Source organism: Macaca nemestrina, chromosome 18, assembly GCF_043159975.1.
Source record: "Macaca nemestrina isolate mMacNem1 chromosome 18, mMacNem.hap1, whole genome shotgun sequence".
Lineage (NCBI taxonomy): Eukaryota > Metazoa > Chordata > Mammalia > Primates > Cercopithecidae > Macaca > Macaca nemestrina.
In genome coordinates this window covers 87,794,263-87,818,330 of record NC_092142.1, presented here as the reverse complement: position 1 = coordinate 87,818,330, position 24,068 = coordinate 87,794,263, and the positions used below count along the sequence as shown (strand labels likewise).

General features: G+C 59.9%; 3 protein-coding genes across 24 annotated transcripts in view; 2 read left to right on the top strand and 1 right to left on the bottom strand.

Annotated features, from left to right (window-relative positions):
* The first annotated feature begins 7,946 nt into the window (after positions 1 to 7,946).
* On the top strand, positions 7,947 to 10,830 carry LOC105488846 (PABPN1 like, cytoplasmic). Its single transcript, XM_011753316.3, has 7 exons — positions 7,947 to 8,226; positions 8,615 to 8,798; positions 8,974 to 9,041; positions 9,534 to 9,640; positions 9,717 to 9,804; positions 10,200 to 10,342; positions 10,791 to 10,830. Exons 1-7 carry the CDS (start codon positions 7,981 to 7,983, stop codon positions 10,828 to 10,830), a joined length of 876 nt encoding a protein of 291 aa, XP_011751618.1. The 5' UTR covers positions 7,947 to 7,980.
* Positions 10,831 to 14,282: 3,452 nt separating this feature from the next.
* LOC105488845 (trafficking protein particle complex subunit 2L) lies at positions 14,283 to 20,217 on the bottom strand. Of its 11 annotated transcripts, none has more exons than XM_071085110.1 (6): positions 20,082 to 20,211; positions 18,499 to 18,671; positions 17,530 to 17,617; positions 17,260 to 17,389; positions 17,207 to 17,225; positions 14,283 to 16,154 (listed from the first exon to the last, which is right to left on the bottom strand). In XM_071085110.1, exons 1-6 carry the CDS (start codon positions 20,112 to 20,114, stop codon positions 16,106 to 16,108), a joined length of 492 nt encoding a protein of 163 aa, XP_070941211.1. In that variant the 5' UTR covers positions 20,115 to 20,211; the 3' UTR covers positions 14,283 to 16,105. The 11 variants fall into 11 exon arrangements, with proteins under 11 accessions (XP_070941211.1, XP_070941212.1, XP_070941213.1 ...); XM_071085111.1 differs by having other exon boundaries at positions 14,283 to 16,151; XM_071085109.1 differs by lacking the exon at positions 14,283 to 16,154 and adding an exon at positions 16,917 to 17,105 and having other exon boundaries at positions 17,139 to 17,225.
* Positions 20,218 to 20,293: 76 nt separating this feature from the next.
* LOC105488842 (galactosamine (N-acetyl)-6-sulfatase) overlaps positions 20,294 to 24,068 on the top strand; it is a 52,748-nt gene continuing 48,973 nt past the window's right edge. For 8 of the 12 annotated variants that reach the window (XR_011616690.1, XR_011616689.1, XR_011616688.1 and 5 more), the window contains exon 1: positions 20,294 to 20,509. Coding sequence is in view for 6 of the 12 variants with exons in the window: in XM_071085102.1 (XP_070941203.1) it covers positions 20,390 to 20,509 (120 nt within the window). In the remaining 6 variants the exon portion in view is untranslated. The remainder of the gene's footprint in view (positions 20,510 to 24,068) is intronic. The other 4 variants (XM_071085103.1, XM_011753314.3, XM_011753312.3 and 1 more) reach the window with 3 other exon arrangements.

Genomic DNA, 24,068 nt, shown 5'->3' with positions numbered 1-24,068 from the left:
GGGGCCCGTCTTTCTGGAGCTCATACGCCCAGGCCCTGGTGGCCAAAGACCTCACGGCAAACCAAGTGGAACCCATAGCTCTGGGGTGGGGACAGGGACAAGCGGCATTTTATGTTGCCCCTTGGTGGCCATGAACACCCGTGCCCATGGTTCCGACCTGCAGTCTGCACCTGCGGGCATCTGCCTCTCTTCTGCCAGGCAGAGGGTGGTCTGGACACAGGGTCTGGGCAGGGGCCACACCTGGACTGGGGAGATTGCCCTGTCTCTGCCCCCTGCCCGGCTGCCACCTCCACAAGTTCACAGATCACTGGCCAGAGATGCAGCCTGCCAAGCTGTCCTCCCCCCAGCCACCGTCAAGACAGGACCATGGCACGCCAGACGCTCTTCAGAGCCTCTTCCCCAAACCCCAAACCACCCCCACACACCCCACACGCCCCCCTTGCGTGTCCTGTGGCCACCCACACAGCCGTCCCTCCATCCCACCCCACCCTCTCCACCCACGGACCCAAGGGCACCAGCTGCCCCCTGCTGTGTGCCAGTGACCTCAACTGCTGCCCTAAGGGAACCTGTTGGTGGGCGGCAGCCCCTCCCGTACCCAGCCCAGTCCAGGACTGCTGGAGACACTTCCAGGGGCAGATAAAATTCTGCTACAGGTGCTGTGAGCAGATGGGACCAGCATCTTGCAACAGCTCTGGCCAGTCAGGGCCACCTGGAGCTTGAGGTGGGTGGCCGGGGGCCAGGAGCACACACTGGGTGGCGGCCCGTACACGTGCCTAGGGTCCCCGACCAGGGCGCCAGGGTGAGCACGTTCCCTGGCAGAGCCGCGACGCTGGGGGGTGGGCTGCCCTCTCCCACTCCTTGTTTCCAGGGGTCAGTGCCTGGAGGGGGTGTCCTTAGGAGAGGAGGGTGGCCCCATGCAGCCTCCCCAAGCCCCCAGCACTCTTGGAGCCCCACTCCTCGGGGGGTACTCACAGGTGCCAGGCTCCCATCCCATTTCCTGGCTAAGAGTGGAGTCCTTACCGCCTGAGACTGGGGACTTCTGGGAACAGAACTGCCTGGATGAATTCTGCCAGGAGTGGTGGGTGCTCCCCAGGATCCTCTGCAGTCTCCCTGCCCTGCATCCCCGAGCCCCAGGGGCCCATTTCCTCCTTCACTGCCCTGCAAGCTCCCACACTGAGGGGCACTCTCTAAAATGGGGCTGGGGCCACAGCCCTGGATGATGAGCGTGCTGGCTGGAGAGGAAGACAGTGAGGAGAGGGGGGAGTCCATGGGGCTGGTCTCCCACAGGTCCCCTGGCGCCCGTGCACACTTCAGAGAGAAGGCGAGCGTGCTGCTGACAACCCCTGCTCTGTTTTCCCAAAGTTCTAGGAAACTCCATCTTGGACACTTTCTGTTCTTTATGTTTCAATCCAGCCAAGCCCCGAGTAGCTTCCCAAAGACCCCGAGGAACGGAAAGTCAGTGTCAGTAGCCAGAGTGAAGCCTGCTTTTGAAATACATGAGGCCGGGCGTGGTGGCTCACGCCTGTAATCCCAGCACTTTGGGAGGCCACGGTGGGCGGATCACAAGGTCAGGAGATTGAGACCATCCTGGCTAACACGGTGAAACCCCGTCTCTACTAAAAATACAAAAATGAGCTGGGCGTGGTGGCGGGTGTCTGTAGTCCCAGCTACTCGGGAGGCTGAGGCAGGAGAATGGTGTGAACCCGGGAGGCAGAGCTTGCAGTGAGTGGAGATCGCGCCACTGCACTCCAGCCTGGGCAACAGAGCGAGACTCTGCCTCAAAAAAAAAAAAAGAAGAAATACATGAATGAGGGCAACAGGCCTCCCTTGTCCCCACCTGGACGGGGCGGGGAGCCCGGCCAGGCCATCTGTCACCTCCCCAACCCCATCTGCCAGGGCCAAGGGGGTCGGGCCAGTGAGGACTGGGCCGGGGCACAGGCACGTGCAGCCTGGTGGGGAGGGGACTCACTCTCTACTTCCTTCTCCTCTTTTTTTGACTCCCCCAAAGGAGCTGGACTGAGCGTTGGGTTGTTTTCCTGTAGTTGTGAGCCCATGCCCTGGGTCTGCAGCCTGTGCAGGGCTGCGAGGTGACCCCCGCCGCCCCGTCTGATTTACTGTGGGTTTGGCCTGTGGACACTGTGAGACGCAGTGGTCCGGTTAGCGCCGTGTCCATGTAATAAAGCGAACGTTCACTGTTGCCTGGCTGTTAGTCTCCGTGGATCCCAGGAGGCTTTGGCTGAGCCTCGTCTCACCTGTGAATTCACTAAATACCTGCTGGGGCTTCTCTGTGCCCTTCAGGGACCGGGCCTCCCCACGCAGCACACACACTGCAGGGACGAACAGGCCAGTGTGTGACGTGGGGCTGGGGCGACGGGGAAGAGGCGGGGCAGGAGCACACGGGCGGGGAGGAGCGGCAGCCTCCAGCCACGAGGGCTCCTGCAGGGCTGGCAACAGCTGAGCCTGCAAAGGGGACATTTGGGGGGTCCCGACAACCTTACCCCTGGGAGATGGTCCTGAGGATTCCAAGACTGGAACCCCTGCCTGAGAAGCCCCACTTCTGACAGTGCTGGGGCTGGGACCATGACACCTCCGACCTCGACGGGGGACACAGGGGACCTCAGGGGACACAGACAAAACAGGAGGCCGGGCGCGGTGGCTCATGTCTGTAATCCCAGCACTTTGGGAGGCTGAGGGGGACGGATCGCCTGAGGTCAGGAGTTCAAGACCAGCCTGGCCAACATGGAGAAACCCCGTCTCTTCTAAAAATACAAAAAATCAGCCGGGCATGGTGGTGGGTGCCTGTAATCCCAGCTACTCGGGAGGCTGAGGCAGGAGAATCACTTGAACTTGGGAGGTGGAGGTTGCAGTGAGCTGAGATCGTGCCACTGCACTCCAGCCCGGGCAACAGTGAGACTCCATCTCAAAAAAAAAAAGACATGAGGTCGGGCGCGGTGGCTCACGCCTGTCATCCCAGCACTTTGGGACGCTGAGATGGGCGAATCACAAGGTCAGGAGATCGAGACCATCCTGGCTAACCCGGTGAAACCCCGTCTCTACTAAAAAATACAAAAAACTAGCCGGGCGAGGTGGCGGGCGCCTGTAGTCCCAGCTACTCGGGAGGCTGAGGCAGGAGAATGGTGTAAACCCGGGAGGCGGAGCTTGCAGTGAGCTGAGATCCGGCCACTGCATTCCAGCCCGGGCGACAGAGCGAGACTCCGTCTCAAAAAAAACAAAAGACATGAAAACTGAGGGGACACAGGGGACCTGAGGGTGGACAGCACAGGCAGGGACAGCTCACCCCTCTCAGCCATCCCCATGGGGCCCTCATGTTGGGGCACACGCAGATCCTGTACGGAATAGGAGTTGGGCTGGGCGCTGGTGCCCCTGGGGCCAGGCTGCCATGAATCCTCAGGCCCAGCTCCAGAACAGGGTATATTTGAAGAGTATCACTGGAAAGACCAGTGTCGGAGCCGTCTGTCCCCTGCCAGGCAGCTGGCAGGAGCCCTGGCCGGGCCTGGTGTGTCAGCAGTCTCAGACAGGGTGAGGATGACAAGGTTTTCCACGGCCGGGGCCCGAGCTCAGAGGGGCATGCGTCAGGGCCTGGGCCGAGTCCAGCAGGCTCTGGTCTTGGACAGAACTGGCTGCAGTCCTGCCTCTGACAGGGAGGTGGAGGCACGGGTGCTGGCAGACCCTCCGCCACACAGGCACAGACACACGGGGCGGGGGGCCCTCTCCCAACAGGAGGAGCCCAGGTCGAGGCCACACTCCACCCTCGTCTGGCCAGCCCTGGCCAGCACGCCTGTGCTTAGTGCAGACGTGGGCTCTGCCCCTGAGGAGCTTTGGTTTCTAAGGGGAGAACTGGGCAAGTCATCAACACTGGATAGACAGCAGGAAAGACGTGAGGACAGCGGCTCTCGAGGGAGGAGGAGCAGCCTGGCGGGCTTCCTGGAAACGGTGGCACCGTGCACAGGGGGAACAGTGTCCTGGGACCACGCACACGTGTGTGGCTGTGCGAAGCCAGGTAGAGGGGAAGCCGGGTCCAGACAAGGCCCATTCCTCCCGACCTCATGAGCCTGCCCCAGAAAATCCTCTGGGTGGTGGACAGATTGGGGGGCAGCATGGTCTTCAGTCAGCCTCTTGGAGGTGTGAAAAGAAAACAAAATTTCAGGCCCTAAAACTCACTAAGCCAAAGAGAAAAGTCAAGCTGGGATCCGAGTCACACACACCTGCCTCCCATTTTCTTCCTGAATGGACAGCTACGAAGATGAAGGAGCCCGGCCCCCCACAATGCGCTTACACGGAAATTCCCTGTGGGCCCTGAGATCTTGGCTCTGAAACAGTTCTGCTGGATCCCACCCAGACAATGTGATCCCCCAGCTTATCTTCCCAGCTGTGGGACAAAGGACAGAGCTAACATCACCCTCCACTCACCGGAGACAAATGTGAACCTGCCGGCTTCCTGTTCCCTGTGGCAGTTCTATCTTCGCTGGAAACGCAGGGTTGCTGAGCGTGGGGCTCTGTAATTCACTCCTTTACCCTCACCTTCCACATTTCTTTCTTTTTTTTTTTTTTTTTTTTTTTTTTTTGAGACAGAGTCTTGCTCTGTCTCCCAGGCTGGGGTGCAGTGGCCGGATCTCAGCTCACTGCAAGCTCCGCCTCCCGGGTTTACGCCATTCTCCTGCCTCAGCCTCCTGAGTAGCTGGGACTACAGGCGCCCGCCACCTCGCCCGGCTAGTTTTTTGTATTTTTTTTAGTAGAGATGGGGTTTCACCGTGTTAGCCAGGATGGTCTCGATCTCCTGACCTCGTGATCCACCCGTCTCGGCCTCCCAAAGTGCTGGGATTACAGGCTTGAGCCACCGCGCCCGGCCACCTTCCACATTTCAAAATGTGCATTTGGTGACTGCCAATCAGAGCATCAAAGGAAGGCTACCTTGCCTCTTTTATCTGCCCTCCCTTTTCTTTCCTTCCCACGTTCCCCTCCTGCCCGCTCTTTCCCTTTAAATATAGGAGTCTCCAAACCCTCTTTGGGTTTTTTTGTTCTTGTTTTTTTGTTTTGTTTTGTTTTTTGTTTTTTTTTTTTTTTTTTTTTTTTTTTGAGACGGAGTCTCGCTCTGTAGCCCAGGCTGGAGTGCAGTGGCCGGATCTCAGCTCACTGCAAGCTCCGCCTCCCGGGTTTACGCCATTCTCCTGCCTCAGCCTCCCGAGTAGCTGGGACTACAGGCACCCGCCACCACGCCCGGCTAGTTTTTTGTATTTCTTAGTAGAGACGGGGTTTCACCGGGTTAGCCAGGATGGTCTCGATCTCCTGACCTCGTGATCCACCCGTCTCGGCCTCCCAAAGTGCTGGGATTACAGGCTTGAGCCACCGCGCCCGGCCTTTTTGTTTTGTTTTTGAGACAGAGTCTCACTCCGTCGCCCAGGCTGGAGGGCAGTGGTGCGATCTCAGCTCACTGCAACCTCTGCCTCTCGGGTTCAAGTGATTCTCCTGCCTCAGCCTCCTGAGTAGCTGAGATTACAGGCGCCGCCACTACACCCGGCTAATTTTTTTTTTTTTTTTTTTTTTTTTTGTATTTTTAGTAGAGATGGGGTTTCACCATGTTGGCCAGGCTGGTTCTGAACTCCTGACGTCAAGTGATTCACCTGCCTCGGCCTCCCACAGTGCTGGGATGACAGGCGTGAGCCCCCGTGCCCGGCCCCCAAACCCGCTTTGGAAAAAGCAGATGTTTCTTGTGGCTTTGTGGTCCTTTTTCCTGGGTGCACCCTCAACCTTGGCAAGATAAACCTCTAACTGATGGAGACCCATCTCAGACACCATCTGGCTTACAGAGGTGAGAACAGAGTGGGTGCAGGAGCCTTGGTTCCCAGGCTGTGGCAGCCTCCATGTCACCACCTGCTCCCCCTTAGCCCCCAGCCCAAGGTGGAGGAAGGGCCACCCTGCGTGGATGGGTGCACGGTGCAGCAGTGCAGCTCCAGCCTAGGCCATGCCCTGTCTCTCTCTCCTCCCCCAGTCCCAAATTCCCAGGAATCCCAGCCCCACTGGCTGAACACCGGGGTGCAGTCACAGAGAAGACGGCCTCAGCCTGGGGGTGGCAGCTGTGCAGGGCAGCCCCGTCCCCCACCACCAATGGCAGGCATAAGAGCCATGCATGACTGCCTGGCCCCAAGAGTGGGTGGGAGACGGCATCACTGGAGACGGAGGCCAGAGCAGACCTCAGCAGCCGCGCTGGCAGGTGGAGAGGGAGGCGCGAAGGCAGAGGCGGGTCACATCCACGGAGTCCTCACCTCACAGGAACTCACACCGCCACGCCCCACGCCACTCCCACAGAGCCCCCACCCCAGAGTAACTCACACCGCCGCTCCCCAAGGAACCCCCACCCCACAGGAACTCACACCGTCACTCCCACCGAACCCCCACCCCACAGGAACTCACACCGTCACTCCCACCGAACCCCCACCCCACAGGAACTCACACCATCACTCCCACCGAACCCCCACCCCACCCCACAGGAACTCACACTGTCACTCCCACCGAACCCCCACCCCACCCCACAGGAACTCACACCGTCACTCCCACCGAACCCCCACCCCACCCCACAGGAACTCACACTGTCACTCCCACTGAACCCCCACCCCACCCCACAGGAACTCACACTGTCACTCCCACCGAACCCCCACCCCACAGGAACTCACACCGTCACTCCCACCGAACCCCCACCCCACCCCACAGGAACTCACACTGTCACTCCCACCGAACCCCCACCCCACCCCACAGGAACTCACACTGTCACTCCCACCGAACCCCCACCCCACCCCACAGGAACTCACACCGTCACTCCCACCGAACCCCCACCCCACAGGAACTCACACCGTCACTCCCCACCGAACCCCCACCCCACAGAAATTCACACCGTTACTCCCCACCGAACCCCCACCCCACAGGAACTCACACCGTCACTCCCCACCGAACCCCCACCCCACCCCACAGGAACTCACACCGTCACTCCCACCGAGTCCCCACCCCACAGCAGAAGATTTCTGGTTTCATGGAAGTGGCTCCCATCTAAAAGATGACCCAGGCCAGGCACAGTGGCTCGTGCCTGTAATCCCAGCACTTTGGGAAGCTGAGTCGGGCAGATCACCTGAGGTCAGGAGTTCGAGACCAGCCTGAGCAACATGGTGAAACCCCATCTCTACTAAAAATACAAAACAAAAAAAAATTAGCTGGGTGTGGTGGCAGGTGCCTGTAATCTCAGCCACTCGGGAGGCTGAGGCAGGAGAATCACTTGAACCTGGGAGGCAGAGGTTGCAGTGAGCTGAGATCGTGCCATTGCGCTCCAGCCTTGGCAAAAAACCAAGACTCCCATCTTAAAAAAAAAAAAAAAAAAGACCCAGAATGAGGGTTAGGGAGGCAGCGTCCCTGGGACTCCATGGGGGTCAGGATGCAGAGACAGCGGTTGCTGCCCCTCCTCTGGGCCCAGGACCCCACCCCGACCTGCCTAGGCCCTCTCATCCCGTGCACCTGCCCTCCGTCCCTGCTCAGACCCTTCCCTCCCCTGGGAATATCTCAGCCCCTGCCTCCCCTAGTCGGAAGCCACCTCCCCAGCCTGCTTGGACCCTGGTACCACAAACAACCGCTCCTGTGTTCCCACTTGGATTGCGTGTTCATGCCGTGTGGTGTTCGTGCCGTGTGGATGCTGCTGAGGTGTGAACCCTGTGATGGACCAAGGCTCCAGTGAGCCGCAGCCTCTCCTTCCTCCAGGGAGAGAGTCCTGGAGGTACCTGTCCCAGTGACAGGGAAGGGGCGGGGCCAGGAGCCAAGGCTGGAAGCTCAGCCCCCACTCAGCCTTTGCAAATGCTCTAGTGGGAGCAGCTGGCCTCAGGAGAGGGCTTAAAACTCCAGGAGGGCCCGGGCAGGTGCGGACGCGAGGGGATCGGAGGGGAGGCCTCGCCTGGCCCACCTTCCTCCTGCCCTTCTACCATGTGGCCCTTCCCAAGCCGCTCGCTCTTTCCGCCCCCAACTCAGGCCTGGCTCCAGACAGTCTCCTCAGACCCGGAGGCCCAGGGCTGGGGGGCCTGGAACGAGACCAAGGAGACTCTGGGGCCAGAGGGTGGGGAAGGGAAGGAGGAGGAAGAGGAGGCAGAGGAAGACCAGGATGGGGATGCAGGCTTCCTGTTGTCTCTGCTGGAGCAAGAGAACCTGGCTGAGTGCCCGGCGCCTGACCAGGTAACAGCTGTGTGGAGGCCCTGGGGCTCTCAGGGGACCTGGGGCACAGGGACTGGCGGAGACACGGGGTCTGGGTGACGAATGGCTGCAGCTGACTTAGGAGGGGAGGGCCATTGCCCACCTGCCTGGACGAAGGTGGCAAGGAGACCCCGCAGCACAGACTGCGGAGTCAAGCTGGCGTCTCTGGCCTGGGGAAGGGCCCTTGAGGTGCAGTTTCGGGGGCTTCTCTGCAGGGGCGAGTTCATCACCCTAGGAAGGAGCGTCCCTGTCCAGAGAAGGGCTGCCCCTTGGGGCTGTGACCCTCTGCTGAAGCTGGCAGGCCACACACCCACCTTCTTCGAGCAGAGCCTGCAGGCTGCCTGCCCCACTCAGCGCCATGTGTCGGCAGGAGCTGGAGGCCATCAAGATGAAGGTGTGTGCCATGGAGCAGGCCGAGGGGCCGCCATGGTCTCTGGGAGCACAGCACCAGGCCGAGGAAGAGGAGGGGCTGCCACAGCCTCAGGGAGTGCAGCACCAGGCCGAGGAAGAGGAGGGCACCATGGCCGGGCAGCTGCTGAGCCCTGAGGCCACGGGTAGGAACCAGGGGCCCAGGCCGCCCCCCACTGAGCCAGGGTCCCAGGGTTTCCATGAGGGTTGGGCCTGGCAGGCTCCAAGGTGTCACCTCCCCTACAAACCTGGGCCACCTTCCCCGTGAGAGGAGTGAGGAAGGAGCCAAGGGCCTTCGGGCCTGAGATGTGTTCTCCGCAGGCTGCCCCCTCCCTGGGACCCCCGAGGAGAAGGTGGAGGCTGACCACAGATCTGTCTACGTGGGCAACGTGAGTGGCAGGCGGGGGCCGGGGGGGCAGGCAGTGAGTGGGGCCCCATCTCTTCCAGGGGGTCTGGTGCCCGGCCCTGGGCCAGGCTTGTGGGGAAGGGAGTCTGACACTGGGGACAGCCCTGTCCCCTTGAGGAAACACTGGCCTGAGCACATGTTCCAGTTTTTCAACATAAGCTGGAATTCAGGATTGCACATGGAATCTCCACTTTTGAGAAGCTTTTTGAAAGGCTCCAGCCCTCCGGAAGGGAGCGCTCCCTGTGAGATCTCCTTTCCTTTCTTCCCTCCATCCCCAGCAGGGGTGTGGGGTGGAGGCCTGGGGCCGTCCCCGCCTGGGGGCCCAGCCTTGGGGTTTCTTTCCCCACCTCTACCAAGAAAGCCTCGAGTCAGGGCCAGGCGTCTCCCTGACACGCGGGTCTGGGCCTGGTGTCTCCCTGACACGCGGGTCTGGGCCTGGTGTCTCCCTGACACGCGGGTCTGGGCCTGGGTCCAGGTGGACTACGGGGGCTCTGCCGAGGAGCTGGAGGCCCACTTCAGCGGCTGCGGGGAGGTCCACCGAGTCACCATCCTGTGCGACAAGTTCTCTGGACACCCCAAGGGGTCAGTTCGGGGCCTGGCGGGGGCACTGGCTGTGCGGACGGGGCCCAGCCTCATCCCTCCCCGTCCCTCCCCTCAGTTACGCCTACATAGAGTTTGCCACCAAGGGCTCCGTGCAGGCCGCCGTGGAGCTGGACCAGAGCCTCTTCCGGGGCCGGGTCATCAAGGTGCGCCAGTGCTCCCCAGGTCCAGGAACATGAGCACAGAGGGGCTGGCCCACTGGCCCTGGGACACACAGCAGCCCCAGCTGGCTCCTCTCTGCACAGCGCGTCTCAGGCACGGTGCTTGGCTGGGCCTGGACAGGATGTGGCAGGACCCTGGGACCTGAAGCTGGGTTTGGTCTGCCAGTGACATGGTGGGGAAGTGTCCCCTCTCGGGGCGGGAACCCCTTCTGCAGGGGTGCTGGCTGTGACTGGGTGTCATATGACAGCTATGGTGGGCAAAGGCAGGGGACCCTTTAGGCCCAAATGGCATCCTAAGCCTGCAGGACCCCACACTCCGGGGTGGTGGGCTGGGTCTTAGCTGCCCCTCGAGGAGGACTAGGAACAGGCCTTTGCTCCAGGTGCTGCCAAAAAGAACCAACTTCCCTGGGATCAGCTCCACAGACCGCGGGGGCCTTCGAGGACACCCAGGCTCCAGGGGTGCACCGTTCCCCCTCAGCGGCCTCCAGGGCAGGCCCCGGCTCAGACCACGAGGGCAGAACCGGTGAGTGGGTGCCTGTGGAGGCAGCCTGGGGGTGAGGGCCATGGTGGGGCGTCGGGGCCTGGGGATCAGGGGCAGGAGGGGGTCCCTGAGCTTGTTCCTCACGGGGCTGCAGGAACGTACCTGGTGGGGCCTGGGTGAGGGCTGGGGCTGCTGCATCAGCTGGGGGGTGCTTTCTGCAGCCTCTCTGCTGGGAGAGGTGACCCTTTCTTGTTCCCACCAAGACCCTGGGGTGGGCTGCAGCTGCCCCAAGGGGCTCTCCTGGCACTGCCTTCCCCTTTCCTGGGACCATCCCAGGAGAGCAGCTAGGAGTCACCAGAAAGGCCCCCTGGGGCATTGCCTGAGCAGTCAGGTGCCCTCCCTGCATCCTTGTCCTGTTGTCCCCCGGGGCCCTGGGCCACCTCCCTTCCCCTCTGGAATGCCACTCACCGTGCATTCTCTCTCCGTGCAGGGCCCGTGGAAAATTCTCACCGTGGTTTTCACCGTATTAAAGGGGAAGGCCTGATTTTGAGAGAGGGGCTGGGGGCTGGGTCAGGAGTAAACCACTTGGGCTCCATCCTGGGGCTGGGGCAGGGAGTAGGGCAGGGGCGAGGCCAGAGGAGAGGGGTGTCCGGAAGAGCAGCTGCTGACCCCCACTTGGCCAGGGGATGGCCCACTAGGGCCTTGTATGGTGGCCCAGACCCACGGCCACAGCCACGAGTCACAGTCATGGCCCAGTGGTGGGCCTGGCACGGGCGCCACGGGGATCTAGGGGGGCTCTGGGCAGTGAGGTCGGGGAGAGGCAGAGGCCCAGGCAGTGCCAGGCCAGCTTGGGGTGGGCGTGCTCGGCTCTTCAACTAAGTCATTTTAAGAAAAATAGAAAACGTGTCTCTTAATGGTGAAGCATAAATTATTAAACTTGGGTACTTTTTAAAAGCAAATGGCAGCAGCACTCCTGTGCATTCCCCTCATGGACACAGCTCCCTTTTCGTCTTCCCCTGGGACAGGACACACAATTCCCTTCGTGTCTTCCCCTGGGACAGGACACAGAAGGCAGCTGGTGGGCTGTGGCTGTGGGAGAAGGACAGGGCTTTAGACCCCTCACGACCGACAGCAATGTGCTAAGGCTGAGCCGGTGTCAACGTCACTGCCAGCCTGGTGGGCTACGACTGCCTGTGTGTCAGTCAAGGCGCCCCCACCCCATAACCCTGCCCTGGCACCACGTGTCCCCCACCAAGTGATCCAGACATCCAGGACGCTGGCCTTTGTCAGAAGCTCAGTAAACAGAGGTGGAGATCTCTGATCTCTGTCCTGGGCACTTTGACAACTGTCCCCTCTGAAAGCATGCACAGCTGTGGAGGCCCAAGTCTGCTTATGTGCACACATCCAACTCCAGCACTCCACGACGGACAGCGCCTCCCCTTCGTGCCCCATTGGGCTCAGTGTGGTAATTCCTGGAGCCCCGTGCAGACCAGCTCCTATTCAGTGGGCTGGTGCCCACCCACCCCTCAGTCACCTTCCTCCAGCACCAGGCCACACGCTGCTCCCCGGAATGAGCCAACCTCCTCGTTCCCGCCTACACCAGCCGCCTCCCCAAACCAGCCCCCCACCCCACCGTGGGGCCTTGTTCCCGCCTACACTGGCCTCCTCCCCAAATCCACCCCCACCCCACCCCACCCACCATGGGGCCTTGTTCCCGCCTACACCGGCCTCCTCCCTAAATCCGCCCCCACCCCACCCCACCCCACCCCACCCCACCCCACCGTGGGGCCTTGTTCCCGCCTATACCAGCCTCCTCCCCAAACCAGACCCCCACCCCAACCCACCCCACCCTACCCCACCGTGGGGCCTTGTTCCCGCCTACACCGGCCTCCTCCCCAAATCCGCCCCCACCCCACCCCACCCCACCCCACCCCACCGTGGGGCCTTGTTCCCGCCTACACCAGCCGCCTCCCCAAACCAGCCCCCCACCCCACCGTGGGGCCTTGTTCCCGCCTACACCAGCCGCCCCAAACCAGCCCCCCACCCCACCGTGGGGCCTTGTTCCTGCCTACACCGGCCTCCTCCCCAAATCTGCCCCCACCCCACCTCACCCCACCGTGGGGCCTTGTTCCCGCCTACACCGGCCTCCTCCCCAAATCCGCCCCCACCCCACCCCACCCCACCCCACCGTGGGGCCTTGTTCCCGCCTACACCAGCCGCCTCCCCAAACCAGCCCCCCACCCCACCGTGGGGCCTTGTTCCCGCCTACACCAGCCGCCCCAAACCAGCCCCCCACCCCACCGTGGGGCCTTGTTCCTGCCTACACCGGCCTCCTCCCCAAATCCGCCCCCACCCCACCCCACCCCACCCCACCCCACCGTGGGGCCTTGGGTCAATGTTGGCCTCTGTAGTGGGGTGAATGATGCCCCCCAAACTGCATCCATGTCCTGATCCCCAGACCCTGTGAATGTGAACTTCTCTTGAAAGGGTTTTTGCAAATGGGATTCGGTGAAAGGTCTAGAGATGGTCCTGGGTTACCTGCGGTCACTAAACACAACCACACACCCTAAACCCAACCACACACTGGTTATTTGCGGTCCCTAAATACCACACATTGGTTACATGAGACCAAACCCAACCACACACTGGTTACCTGTGGCCCTAAAGCCAAACACACACTGGTTACCTGTGGCCCTAAAGCCAAACACACACTGGTTACAGAGACCAAGAGACGCTCCAAGACTGTGTGAAGACAGAGGCAGAGGCTGGAGCAATGCCGAGGATGACAGGGGCCGGTAGTGGCTGCAGAGGCTGGAGCAGACCCACCCCAGAGCCTCCAGGAGCCAGCCTCAGCCACACCCAGCCTTTGGACTTCTGCCTCCGACATGGGGCGGAAATACATTCCCAGGGTTTGAAGCCCCTCCATGCGGTGCTCTGTTACGGTGGAGGCCTGGAGACTGAGCTCTCTGACCTAATTATCGGGATACCCGACCAAGGAGCCACCATGGCCCTCCAAGATCTGTCCTGATTTTGCCTGAGGTCCACTCTGGGGACCCGGGTTCTGTGGTCTGTGAGCTGCTCTGCCCAGGCCTCTGCTGGTTTGCCAGCGAGTCTGGCTTCAGGGTGGGCTTGAGGGGGCTGTCCCAGCATCAGAGTGAGAGCCAGGCCTAGCCCAGAAGGGAGGTCAAGCTCCCAGGGCGGGGCCTGGTGCGCACCGCTCACAGCTGGGGGCTGCAGGAGGGGCCTGAGGCAAGCACAGCACTTTGCAGATGGCAGCCCCTGACTGCTCAGTACCCAGAGCCGGGGTCTGGCCCTCAGCGAGGGTTCGCTGCTGGCCTTGACGCAGGTATCACGCCCATGGGTGTGGTGTGTCAGGTCCCTGACTGTTCTAGCCCATGTCGCAGGTTAGTTCCCGTCCATCTTCAGCCTTCTGTGTGGCCACTGCAAGGAGACAGCGGAGTGAGCCTGGGGAGTCCCTCCTTTCTTGTGGACTTGACACCTGAACAGACTAAGGCGGAGGAAGACCTGGGAACCCCTCAGCATGGCCCTTCCAGGTGATGAGACCCTGGGCCGTGACCTGCAGAGGCCTTTGCAGCTGCATGGAGGCGGCGGATGCTCTGGCTGGCTCGGGTGGGCAACTAACAAGAACAGGCTCATCGTCCCCCGTCTGCGGCAGAAGAGGCAGTATCGTCGCTGCCTGACGGGGAGGAGGGGCTGCCCCACGTGGCGTCCAGCAGAAGTCGCCTGGGGTCGAGGAAGGAGTGGGCAGGGCTGTGGCCCTCCATGAGGCCAACCCCAGGGTGGAGACAGCACGAACCTACCACGTGACAGTTCTGCTGTCAGATCAGAGGTGAGCACATGACTTGTTTCCTTGGACTTAAAATGGGGATGGTGCCTTACAATGCTTGTGAAAACTCCCTAATGTAAAAAGTTCTTACAGGTGGGTCTGGCTACGCCTAACAGAAAACCCAAATAGCAGTGATTTACACCAGAGAGGGGTGCGTTTATTTTCTCACATTTAAAAAAAGCTGAAATTAAGTAGTCCGGGGCTGGTACGTCAGCAAAGGCCTAGGGTCCTTCCCACGTTCTGTGTCAGCAAAGGCCCAGGTCCTTCCCACGTTCTGTGTCAGCAAAGGCACAGGGTCCTTCCCACGTTCTGCCTCAGCAAGGTCACAGGTCCTTCCCGCATTCTGTGTCAGCAAAGGCATAGGGTCCTCCTTCCTGCGTTGTGCATCAGCTCCACTGTCCTCAGGGTGTGACTCTTTCCTCATGCTCTCAGGACAGCTGTGCCAGCACCAGCCATCACATCCGTGTTCCAGGCAGGAAGAAGGCAAAGGGGAAGGGCCCTGCACGTGGCAGCTGAGCCCCCTTCACAGGAGCTTCCCTGCAAGTCTGTCCTAGCACCACCACCTCCATGCCACAGCTGCACACCCCAGGCTGCGAGGGAGGCCAGGACATGGTTCTCATCTGCCCGCTGTCAGAGCTGTGCAGAAGCACTAGAGTTCTGTTAGTACGGAGGAAGGAGAATGGATGCTGGGTTAGCAACTTCCCGAGTCCCCACCACAGCCAGGACTCAGGCAGGAGCGATCCCCACTAAAAGGCAAAGATTTCACACTGGCCTGCAGTGGGGAGGTGCTAGGTGCTTGGGCTGGGGTCCCACTTTCTAACAAACATGAGGCTCTTGTTAAAGATTTAACCCTGTGAGGGTGGCCTGTGGCCCAAACGCACTCAGACCAGCTGCCCGGTGTGCCTCGGCCCACACCAGGACTTCCAATTCACCCTGGGCGAGGGAAGCCTGCGGTTTTCACACACACTCCTTGCTCATTTCTTCTTCTATAATTTATAAAATTAACACTGTGCTTGCTGGATGGGATGAAAAGGCAAATATGTATCGAGAAAGTTCCCCTCCCTGTGTCTGCCCCAGGCTGACCCCCTTACAGCCTTTCCTGCTGCAGGGGCTCCTGGGGTCTTCAAGGTCCTTGAGAAACTCTCCAGTCCTGGACCAGTGCTGGAACCAGCTCTGCGGGGGGGTCTCCTCAGCTGGCTGAGCCTCGACTGCTGGACCCCAAGGTTGCCAGCGGCACTGACACCACTAAGGGCTCGGCGGCTGCCCTGGGTGGTAGTCAGTCATGTCATCAAGCGACACCGCACCGAACCCCCTCAGCACAAACAGGCAGGAAGGGGCGCCTCAAGTCTGCGCTCCAGGGCTTAGGATGAGGGCTGCAGCTGAGCCAACGCCACGGGGCCACGAGGCTTCCCAGGTTTCACAAGCGTTCTTTTCAGGCCAGGCTGAGTCTAGACGTTGGGCCAGATGCAAAGAATGGAGGCCAAGTCCAGAAAGAGGAGGGCCCTCCCCTGTGGGAAGGCACGCTGGCTCCCCTTTTGCCCCTAGATCCTAGGCTGGCTCTGGGCTCAGGAAGCCGCCCCCTCCAGACCAGTCCACCTGTTCAGCCAATGGGCGACCCACATGGTCACAGGTCCTGCAGGCTCAGGAACTCTTGGCTCCAGGCGCCCCTGCCTCTGCCCCTTCGGGACAACTGGGGACAGGCTTCCTGCACCATCTAATCCCAAACCTCTGCCCACACCACTGAAAGTCCTTAGTTGAATTCTTCTTAGTTAAATCCTTGGCTGACACAGAAGGAAAAAGCCAAATCTCATCTCACAAGACCTTTAGTTGAGAGAACATGCATAGCTGCCTGCCCTGAAAGCCCCAGGCGTCCCACTCAGGAAGAGGCGACGAGAACAGACTGACGGCCACCACGGTCACGCGTGGGATCCTCTGCGATGGCCGGCAGCACAGCTCATTCAGCACACCTGTATCATCATGGACGTCACCATGTTATCAAAGGCCCTGCTAAGAGAAACAGACCCACTCAGAGGAAAGCCAGGCCCTCCACCTGTCTGCTCACGGAGACAGGCAGGGCAGCAGGGCTCCGTCCACAGGACGCTCAGGGCCTTCTCCAGGGTCCAGAAACGTGAACTCAGCTGAGAGGCGAGGACAGGAGTCCCGCCCCACCAGGCACTGAGAACCCATCTGCTGCCTCCAAGTTCCCTGTGCAGTCTCCCAAGGCCCCAGGAAGGGGTGGAGGAGGAAGCAGCATGGGCAGGCAGGATAGTGGTGTGGCAAGGACAGGCCTGTGAAGCCCAGGAGGCAGGACTGCATGGACGTTCGCCTGCCTGCTCCCATCTGGGACCCAGGATGGCCCCAAGACAGAGTCCTGGTGGAGGGAAGGGCCTGGCTGGGGTCACTGCAGCGTCCTCCTGCCTGCCAACCACAAGAAATTATGTCTTGGAACTGGGGACTCGCTGGAAGCAAGTCTGGAGTGTAGGCGTGGACCCCACATTTCCCTCATGCCATTCAAAAGTTAAGTCTGTTTACTTTCTGGGCCATTCGGAAGATGCCTGCAAACCAGGTTCCTGACTGTCCAAATTCAACATAAAAGATCAGGTAGTGACAAGAGGATGTGTGATCCCTGAAAGCCACTGCCCATGTGCTTGGCCCTGAGTCCTGCAGGTGCCCCAGGTACCCACTGGGCACACCTGGGAAGCCAAACGGGCAAGCTCCGCTCCCCGCACCACACACACTCCATCCACTTTACGCGCCGGAGATCTGTGTAAGAGTTGGTGTGGAGAAACAGGGCTTTGTGGCTTTAAAACCTCTGCCCTAGGGGTTTTAGGGGGATGGTGCTCATAGCTTAAAAAGACCTTTCCTCCCTTGTTTTCCAAATGGTTGCATTTTGGCAACCAAAATGGCAAGGCAGGTCCTACAGAGAGAAGGAAGCAAGACACAGAAAGCAGGGCCCACCTGGACTGGATCGGACACAGGAGTAGGGCCCACCTGGACTGGATCGGACACAGGAAGTAGGGCCCACCTGGACTGGATCGGACACAGGAAGTAGGGCCCACCTGGACTGGATGCGGACACAGGAAGTAGGGCCCACCTGGACTGGATCGGACACGGGAGTAGAGCCCACCTGGACTGGATGCGGACACAGGAAGTAGGGCCCACCTGGACTGGATGCGGTCCCCCGGGTTGTAGAAGGGGTTGCACATCACGTCTGTGTAGGAGTTGTGTAGCTTCCGGAACATCTGAAAAAGACCCAGCAAACTGTGACATTGCCAGGTACACACAGCCAGTGCCAGATTTTTGGTTTCTCAGCATTTCAAAACAAAGTCAAAAAGGAAAAACAAAACACCCACTCGGGCATGGCCTTCTAACCCCGACTTACGCTGCGAATTTCGTTGTCTCGAAGGGCCGTGTTGGAGGAATCCACCACCATGACAAACTTCACCTTGGAATTGGTGACGTAGCCGTACCTGCACAGCTGGTTAGGGAAGGCACTCGCAACACAGGGACTGCCGGCGGAGGACCCTCTGCGGGCCCTCCCTTTGGAGAAACGTGGCAACCTTGAATCACAGGAAATGCCCAGGCTGGGCTGGTCCTGCAGTGACCATGCTGGGTGCGAGCCTAAATACTTCGCTAGGGCAATGTCTGGTGTTTTCGGGAGAAGCAAGGGGCAGGCAGCCAAGCCTTAGCCAGTTCACACTCCAAGAGCCGAATCGCCTAGACTCTGAGTCTGTCTGTCTGGATCACCTCATCCTCTTTAGGAATCAATGCCTGGCCCAGAAAGTTAACTGCAAAAGCAGAGGCTTCGTGAACAAGGCAGATCCCCTCTCTAGAGACCACGTTATTTTGTAAAATAGTGGCTACCAGCAAATGTCACCATGGACAAGCTACATTACCGCTTTTGGGAAGGCCTTTGAACTCCATGGCCTCAAGTGATTTGTCCCAAGGGACTAGACAAGAGTGTCTAGTGACGTACGAGGCAAGGCCTAACAAAATAAATGAAACCGTTATCCCCTGTTCAAAGGTGGTGGCTCCCCCTGAAAAGCACAGCAAGAAATCCTTGCAGGTACAAAGCAGAAGTGTCCCAGTTCCTCTGCAAACCAGACAACAGACACGTGCAAAGCAAAACATTCTACAGGGCATTCTAGCCTTGCTTTTCCCAAATGATTCTTCCAGTGAAAGAGAGAGAAGAGTTAGAGGCCTTCATTCACCTCAGGCGTCCCTAATTCCCTGGCTGGCCAAAAACTCTCACCTCTTTTTCTTTCTTCTCAAAGGTTTCAAGCTATCTGATCCTAAAGTATACCCGGCAATTGTAGGTACTCCCTGACACACACCCTGCCCTGAAAGATACACCTTGTAGTCCTCCGTGGGGTAGAGCAGGCCCAGGTACAGCTCCCTCTGGTCAACCAGGGCCTTCCCCATTGCGGAGATCTTCTCATCCACCACATCCAGAGATGTGTGCACCATGTAGTGGAACTTCAGCTCGTTCTCCGTGGGGGTGCTGCGAATGTAGAGGGGGTAATTCTGCAAGAAAGGATGACGGCGACTGAAAGGACAAGACTCCACCCAGCGCACACCAGCTCTGAACTATGCTGCAGAGCTGTGACCTTCAGCCATCCGGGGAATGCATTCCCATTCTCTAAGGCCCACCGCTTCATTCTCCAGGCCACAGTGGGCACTGCCTTCAGGGAATCCCATCTAACCTAAGAAGATGTATGTGTTGTTTGCAAAGCAGCAGCAGTAGGGTGGCCAGAAAAGACAACTCAGAAAAATGGGCCTCAGCACAGCCTGACGATCAAGCCTGGAACCCGGGCAGGCCTCTCACCTTCTCCTGGAGGCCACTCTGCCTCAGCCCACCTCTAGCTCTGCATGGGTCACCCAAATACAGCACCCTAAATACTGGCTTTTCTTCACCTTGACACTGACCCTTTTACTAAACCGTTCAAGACTCAGCTCAAATTCCTTTCATTTCTCATTCCTGACCATTGTAAGCCCAGAATTAACAGCTGCTTTCTTGGGCTTTCACACACCACCATTTACTCTGTAAATTCAGCACTGGGTCCTGCAGAAATACAGTGAACAAGAGTATTCGCTACTCTCATGGGGCTATATGATACCTAATCAATAAAACCACAAACAAGCAAATGATCATCTGTGGCCAGGAGGGAAGCCCATGAGAAGCTTGGCAGCAGCCACTGCGCAGCAGGGAGCGGCCTCCAGAGTGGTCTCAGGGCAGACCCTGGCTAGGAAATGAAGGCTCCATGCAGCAGAAGCACAGTGTGGACAGCCACCCAGCTCAGTCTCAGCCTTCAGAAAATGCTTTCCAGAAGAAACGTACGTGGGCCAGTAAAGAGGGTGGGAGCTGGGGAGAGGTGTTCCGGGTGCAAAGGCCCAGAGGTGAGAGGGCAAAGCATGTCCAGGGAGCTGCAAAATTGGTTGGTTGGAGCGGAGGGTGCCAAGGGTTATGGGGGGAAAGGATACCAGCCCAGGTTATTCAGACAGCATCCTAAGGCAACGAGAAGCCACTGCAGAGGTCTCAGGCAGAGGCGTGACAGGATCCGATTGGTTTTTAACTCGGCTCCTGGGAGACTGGCAGAAGGGCCGTACGCGGGGAGCCAGCGCTGGATGGGAGAACCGGCAGAACCTACTGAGGAAGGAGGCAGTGCCCCGGACCACCTAGGCTTCTGGTGGGTCCTGGCGGGGAGGAGACCTGGGGCGCCGAGGGGTGCGTTCAGCAGCGGGACGGGCAAGCGCGGAGCTGGGGAGCTCAAGGTCTGCCGGGTGGGGCTACCGCGAAGCCCCTGACCCCTGGAGCTTGGCGAAGGCCTCCTCCAGGTCCCATTTCCTAAGGCGCCTTCTAGGCCCAGGGAAGAAAGACAGAGCGGAGAAGCGAGGATGGTGCGGGCCCGCACGCCCCGCGCAGCACGTACGCACCTCCTTGGCGATCACCGCGATGCACACCGCCATCTTGGGAGGCCCGGCGCTGGCGTCGCATCACGTGACCCGCCGCTGGTCACGCAGCCCCGCAAGCCCCGCCCCGCCCGTCTCGCAGTTGGCTCTGGCCCCGCCCCACTGGTCGCGAGGCCGTCCAGGCCCCGCCTCCGTCCCGCCGCGGACTCTGGCCCCGCCCCACTGGTCACGAGGCCGTCCAGGCCCCGCCCCGCAGCCCAGCCGGAAGGGCCGGCGGACGCTCGCTGCTGGGTCGGCTCGCTGGCTCGGGCTCCGCGGCTCCGGTGGTTGCCATGGCGGCGGTTGTCGCGGCGACGAGGTGGTGGCGGCTGTTGCTGGTGCTGAGCGCCGCGGGGATGGGGGCCTCGGGCGCCCCGCAGCCCCCCAATATCCTGCTTCTGCTCATGGACGACGTGAGTGCGGGCGGTGGGACGGGGCAGGGCCGGGGGGCCGGGGTCGCGGGGGGGGGAGGGGAGGGGCGGGGGAGGCAGGAGGGGGGGAGGGGCGGGCGTGGTGGGGGGAGAGGTCGGGCGAGGCCCCGCGCGGGGAGGAGGAAGGGAAGGGGATATCCCCGTGGGGGGAGGGGGAGGGGGATATCTCCGTGGGGGGAGGGGGAGGCCCCGCGGGGAGTGGCCGCGGTGTCCAGGTGTGGGGTCTCGGCGGCCACCGGTCACCAGCCGCGCTGCCACTGTGCTGCGTGACCGGCGTCCTCCCTCGCAGGTGGGTGACCGGCGTACTGCCCGGCCCTGCCTCCCCCGTCTGACCTTTCCCGCCCTCTGCTCTTGGGAAGGTGGGCGCGCAGCGTGGCCGCCTCAAAGGGAGGAAGGGGCTGCTCCTGCCGCCCTTCCTGAGAGCTGCGTCGCCCTGGGAATCACTCCCGCCGTCTCGGGCCTCCGGGTCCCCCCCGCTGGGCTCCAGTCTTACCTGAGGGCTGCCTTTGTCCCCTGGAGAACGCTGAGCAAAGGTCAGGTGTCCCTGAGGTCTGAAGAACTGAAAGGCTGGGATGTCCCCTGGTGGGCAGGTGCGGGGTCAGGGGTCACAGAGCCGGCCTGGAAGCCTCCTTCCCTAACTCCTTGTGGGAGCCACCTGGAGACTCAGTAATGAGTCTGCCTGGGGCACGGGTCACCGTGCAGGACCCCAGACACACCTGGGTTCAAACCCTACTGGCTCCAAGCTGGGGGGTCACTTCCATTCTTGAGCCTCAGGCCGCCTCCACTGGGGGAGGGGTCACACCCGTCCTGCTGTGCTCACGTGGTATGTGAGGACTGGGACGACATCGAGTGCTGGACAGTTTTGGGCTGTCAATGTCGCTCAGCCCCTGTAGGCTGGCTGCAGACCAGCAGAGACCCTGACAGGGGCCTTCAGATCCACCTGTGCTGACCAGTGGGGGCCACAGGCCTCACGCAAGGGCTGAGAAGTTGTGGCTGTCGGAATTGGGAGGTGCTGGTCGTGTAAAGTACACAGATTTAGAAAACTTGGTACAAGAAAAAGAATATAAAATATCTCACTGAACAATTTTATTAAATTAATGGTTTTTTAGCATATATACCTGAAAAGATAACAGACACCATCCATAATTTCCCCACCCAGGGGTGACAGCCCTCAGCCCTAGGCAGCCCCTTTTCCATCTCATATGTCTGTTTATGTGCAGTGAGGGCTTTCCAGAGCGGGCTCTCCAGCCCCCAGGGGTCCCTGTGCTGACAGCAGTAGCCAGGTCTTTCTCAGTACTGAGTGGTATCTGCGTCCTAAAAATACTTTGTTTCAGAATTTCATCCTTTCACTTTTTAAGTTCTCTGGGCTAGTGTAGATACTTTGTTTCAGAATTTCATCTTTTCATTGTGTAAGTCCCTTGGGGCCAGCATAGCTTCCCCCGGTGAGCTGGACCCTGCGGGTGAAGCCTCCCTGTCCAGCCTCTGCCTTTCTTGACGTTCTCAGAGGACAAAGGGCTATGTGAGGCGGGGCAGCTCATGAATAATTTTTTACGTAGAAGACTTGTTGAAATAAGATTTTGGATATGTTGGGTTAAATAAAATATAAAGTTAAGTCTGCATTTCAGCTACTTCTGCTTTTCTAGCGTGGCTCCTGGTAAATGCGGAACTGCATGTGGACTCACCCTGTTTCCATAGGACAGCAAGGGTTCAGGCCGTGCAGGGTGGAGGGGTGGGGTGCGGCCATCAGTGTGACAGGGGAAGCCCCACCCACCTGGGGACCTGTCCTGTGGCCTCCTCCATGTGGTTTGTGGGGTCCTTTGGCAGCTGACGCCTAAAGAACCCCAGAGGAGCTCTGTCCTGGCCGGTAGGTGTACTTGCTAGAACTTTCTGATGCAGACAGCAGAAAATGAAGTCAAAGTGACAAGCAAAAGTGGGGATTCCTTGGCCCTCCTGACTCGACAGATCAGGGCCACCTGGTGAGTTGCCCCTTTCATGGCTCTGTTGTCTCTGAACTGGCCACATCCTCACTCAGCCTGTGATGGTCCTAGGCAACTCCAAGTCACCCCCTGCAGTCAGCAGACCCAGTGGGAGGTTGGCTCTGCCTCTGAGTCATGTGAGCCTGATGTGGGTCTCAGTCCTGTGCCAAGCACACTGGGGGAGAGGCGCATGCTGACCTGTCCAGCCCAGGCCTCGGAGCCTCGGGCCTACCCCAGAAGGGAGACTGCCCCGATTGTCTCATCTACCTGGACCCAGCAGAGAGGGGGTTCCTTGAAGGGCCCATGGTGCAGCTACCAGGATGGGGCAGGGATGCTGGCAGGTGAGAGCCACAGAAGCTTGCAGTGAAGCCCGAGTGCCCTGATGTGGCCCAGGGTGCAAGGGAGTCCTCACTGGCTGTGTTCTCTCCTCGGAGTCCGGGGTTTCCTCCGCAGCCCTGTCCACACCTCTCCCTGTGCTGTAGACCAGTTGTTTCTGTCAGGGTGCTGGTGTCTGAACCTGCAACAGGTCATTTTGGCTCTGGAATGACATAGGATCATTTGGTGACCCACAGCCCTGGGCCTCGCACCACCTGAGGACGAGTGTGCGTCTCTCAAGTTCAGATTTTGGAGCATGGCCCTCCATGGACCAGCTGCCTCCAGCCCAGTCTCCCCCTATCCTGTCCTCTGTGTCTGGGCAGTGAGGGGCCTGGACCCCACTTTCATCTGAGCAAGTGCAGTTTCAGAAAAGGAGTGTCCCCAAAACTAGCTTATTGCACACCTCATGGCCAGAAACCACTCTCCAACTGGTCACACTGACCCGGGAGAGTACCACTGCCCCCAGCGTCAGGGCCAGAATGGGAGGCTGGGACTCAGGGGTGAGAGCAGCTGGTAGGAGCCCCCACCTGTCCAGGGCAGCTGAGCCGACCAGAGCGAGGACAGGTCCAGCTGCACTCCCCAGGACTGCCCTGCCCTGGCCTTTCACTGGCCCACGGTCTAGCGCGGCCTGGCTTCTCAGCACCCTGGGCACCTTGCTGCGTGAGCGACGAAACCTGCGTGGCCCACTCTGCTCTCCAGGGTTGCTGGGGCCTTGGAGACAGGTGAGACCTATGACAACCTCCGCTCTGGCCCTCACACAGCTCCTGCCTCCCAGGGCCAGCAGCGCTCTGCGTCTCTACTCCTTATTTGGAAAATAGGGTTAAGAAGGGTCAGCCCTGACCACAGAGGAAGTGGAGAGTCAGGTCCACCCAGGCCAGCTCCTATTGCCACAGCAGCCTTGTGGAGCCACCAGAACCGGGGGAGGGCTGCTCAGCGCCCCTCGTTTGAGATAGACAAGCACTGGTCTGCTTATCTTCATGATAATCCCATAGCAACCAGTAGGAATGGAAACTTTGCGTTTCTTAAAACTCTGAAATTCCTAAGGATACTGATCCATGGCTCACAGCTGTGCTCACTGAACATGGACAATCATTTGGGGGCTTTTAGGACTTTTATTTTTATTTTTTATTTTTTTGAGATGGAGTCTCACTCTGTCACCCAGGCTGGATTGCAGTGGTATGATCTCAGCT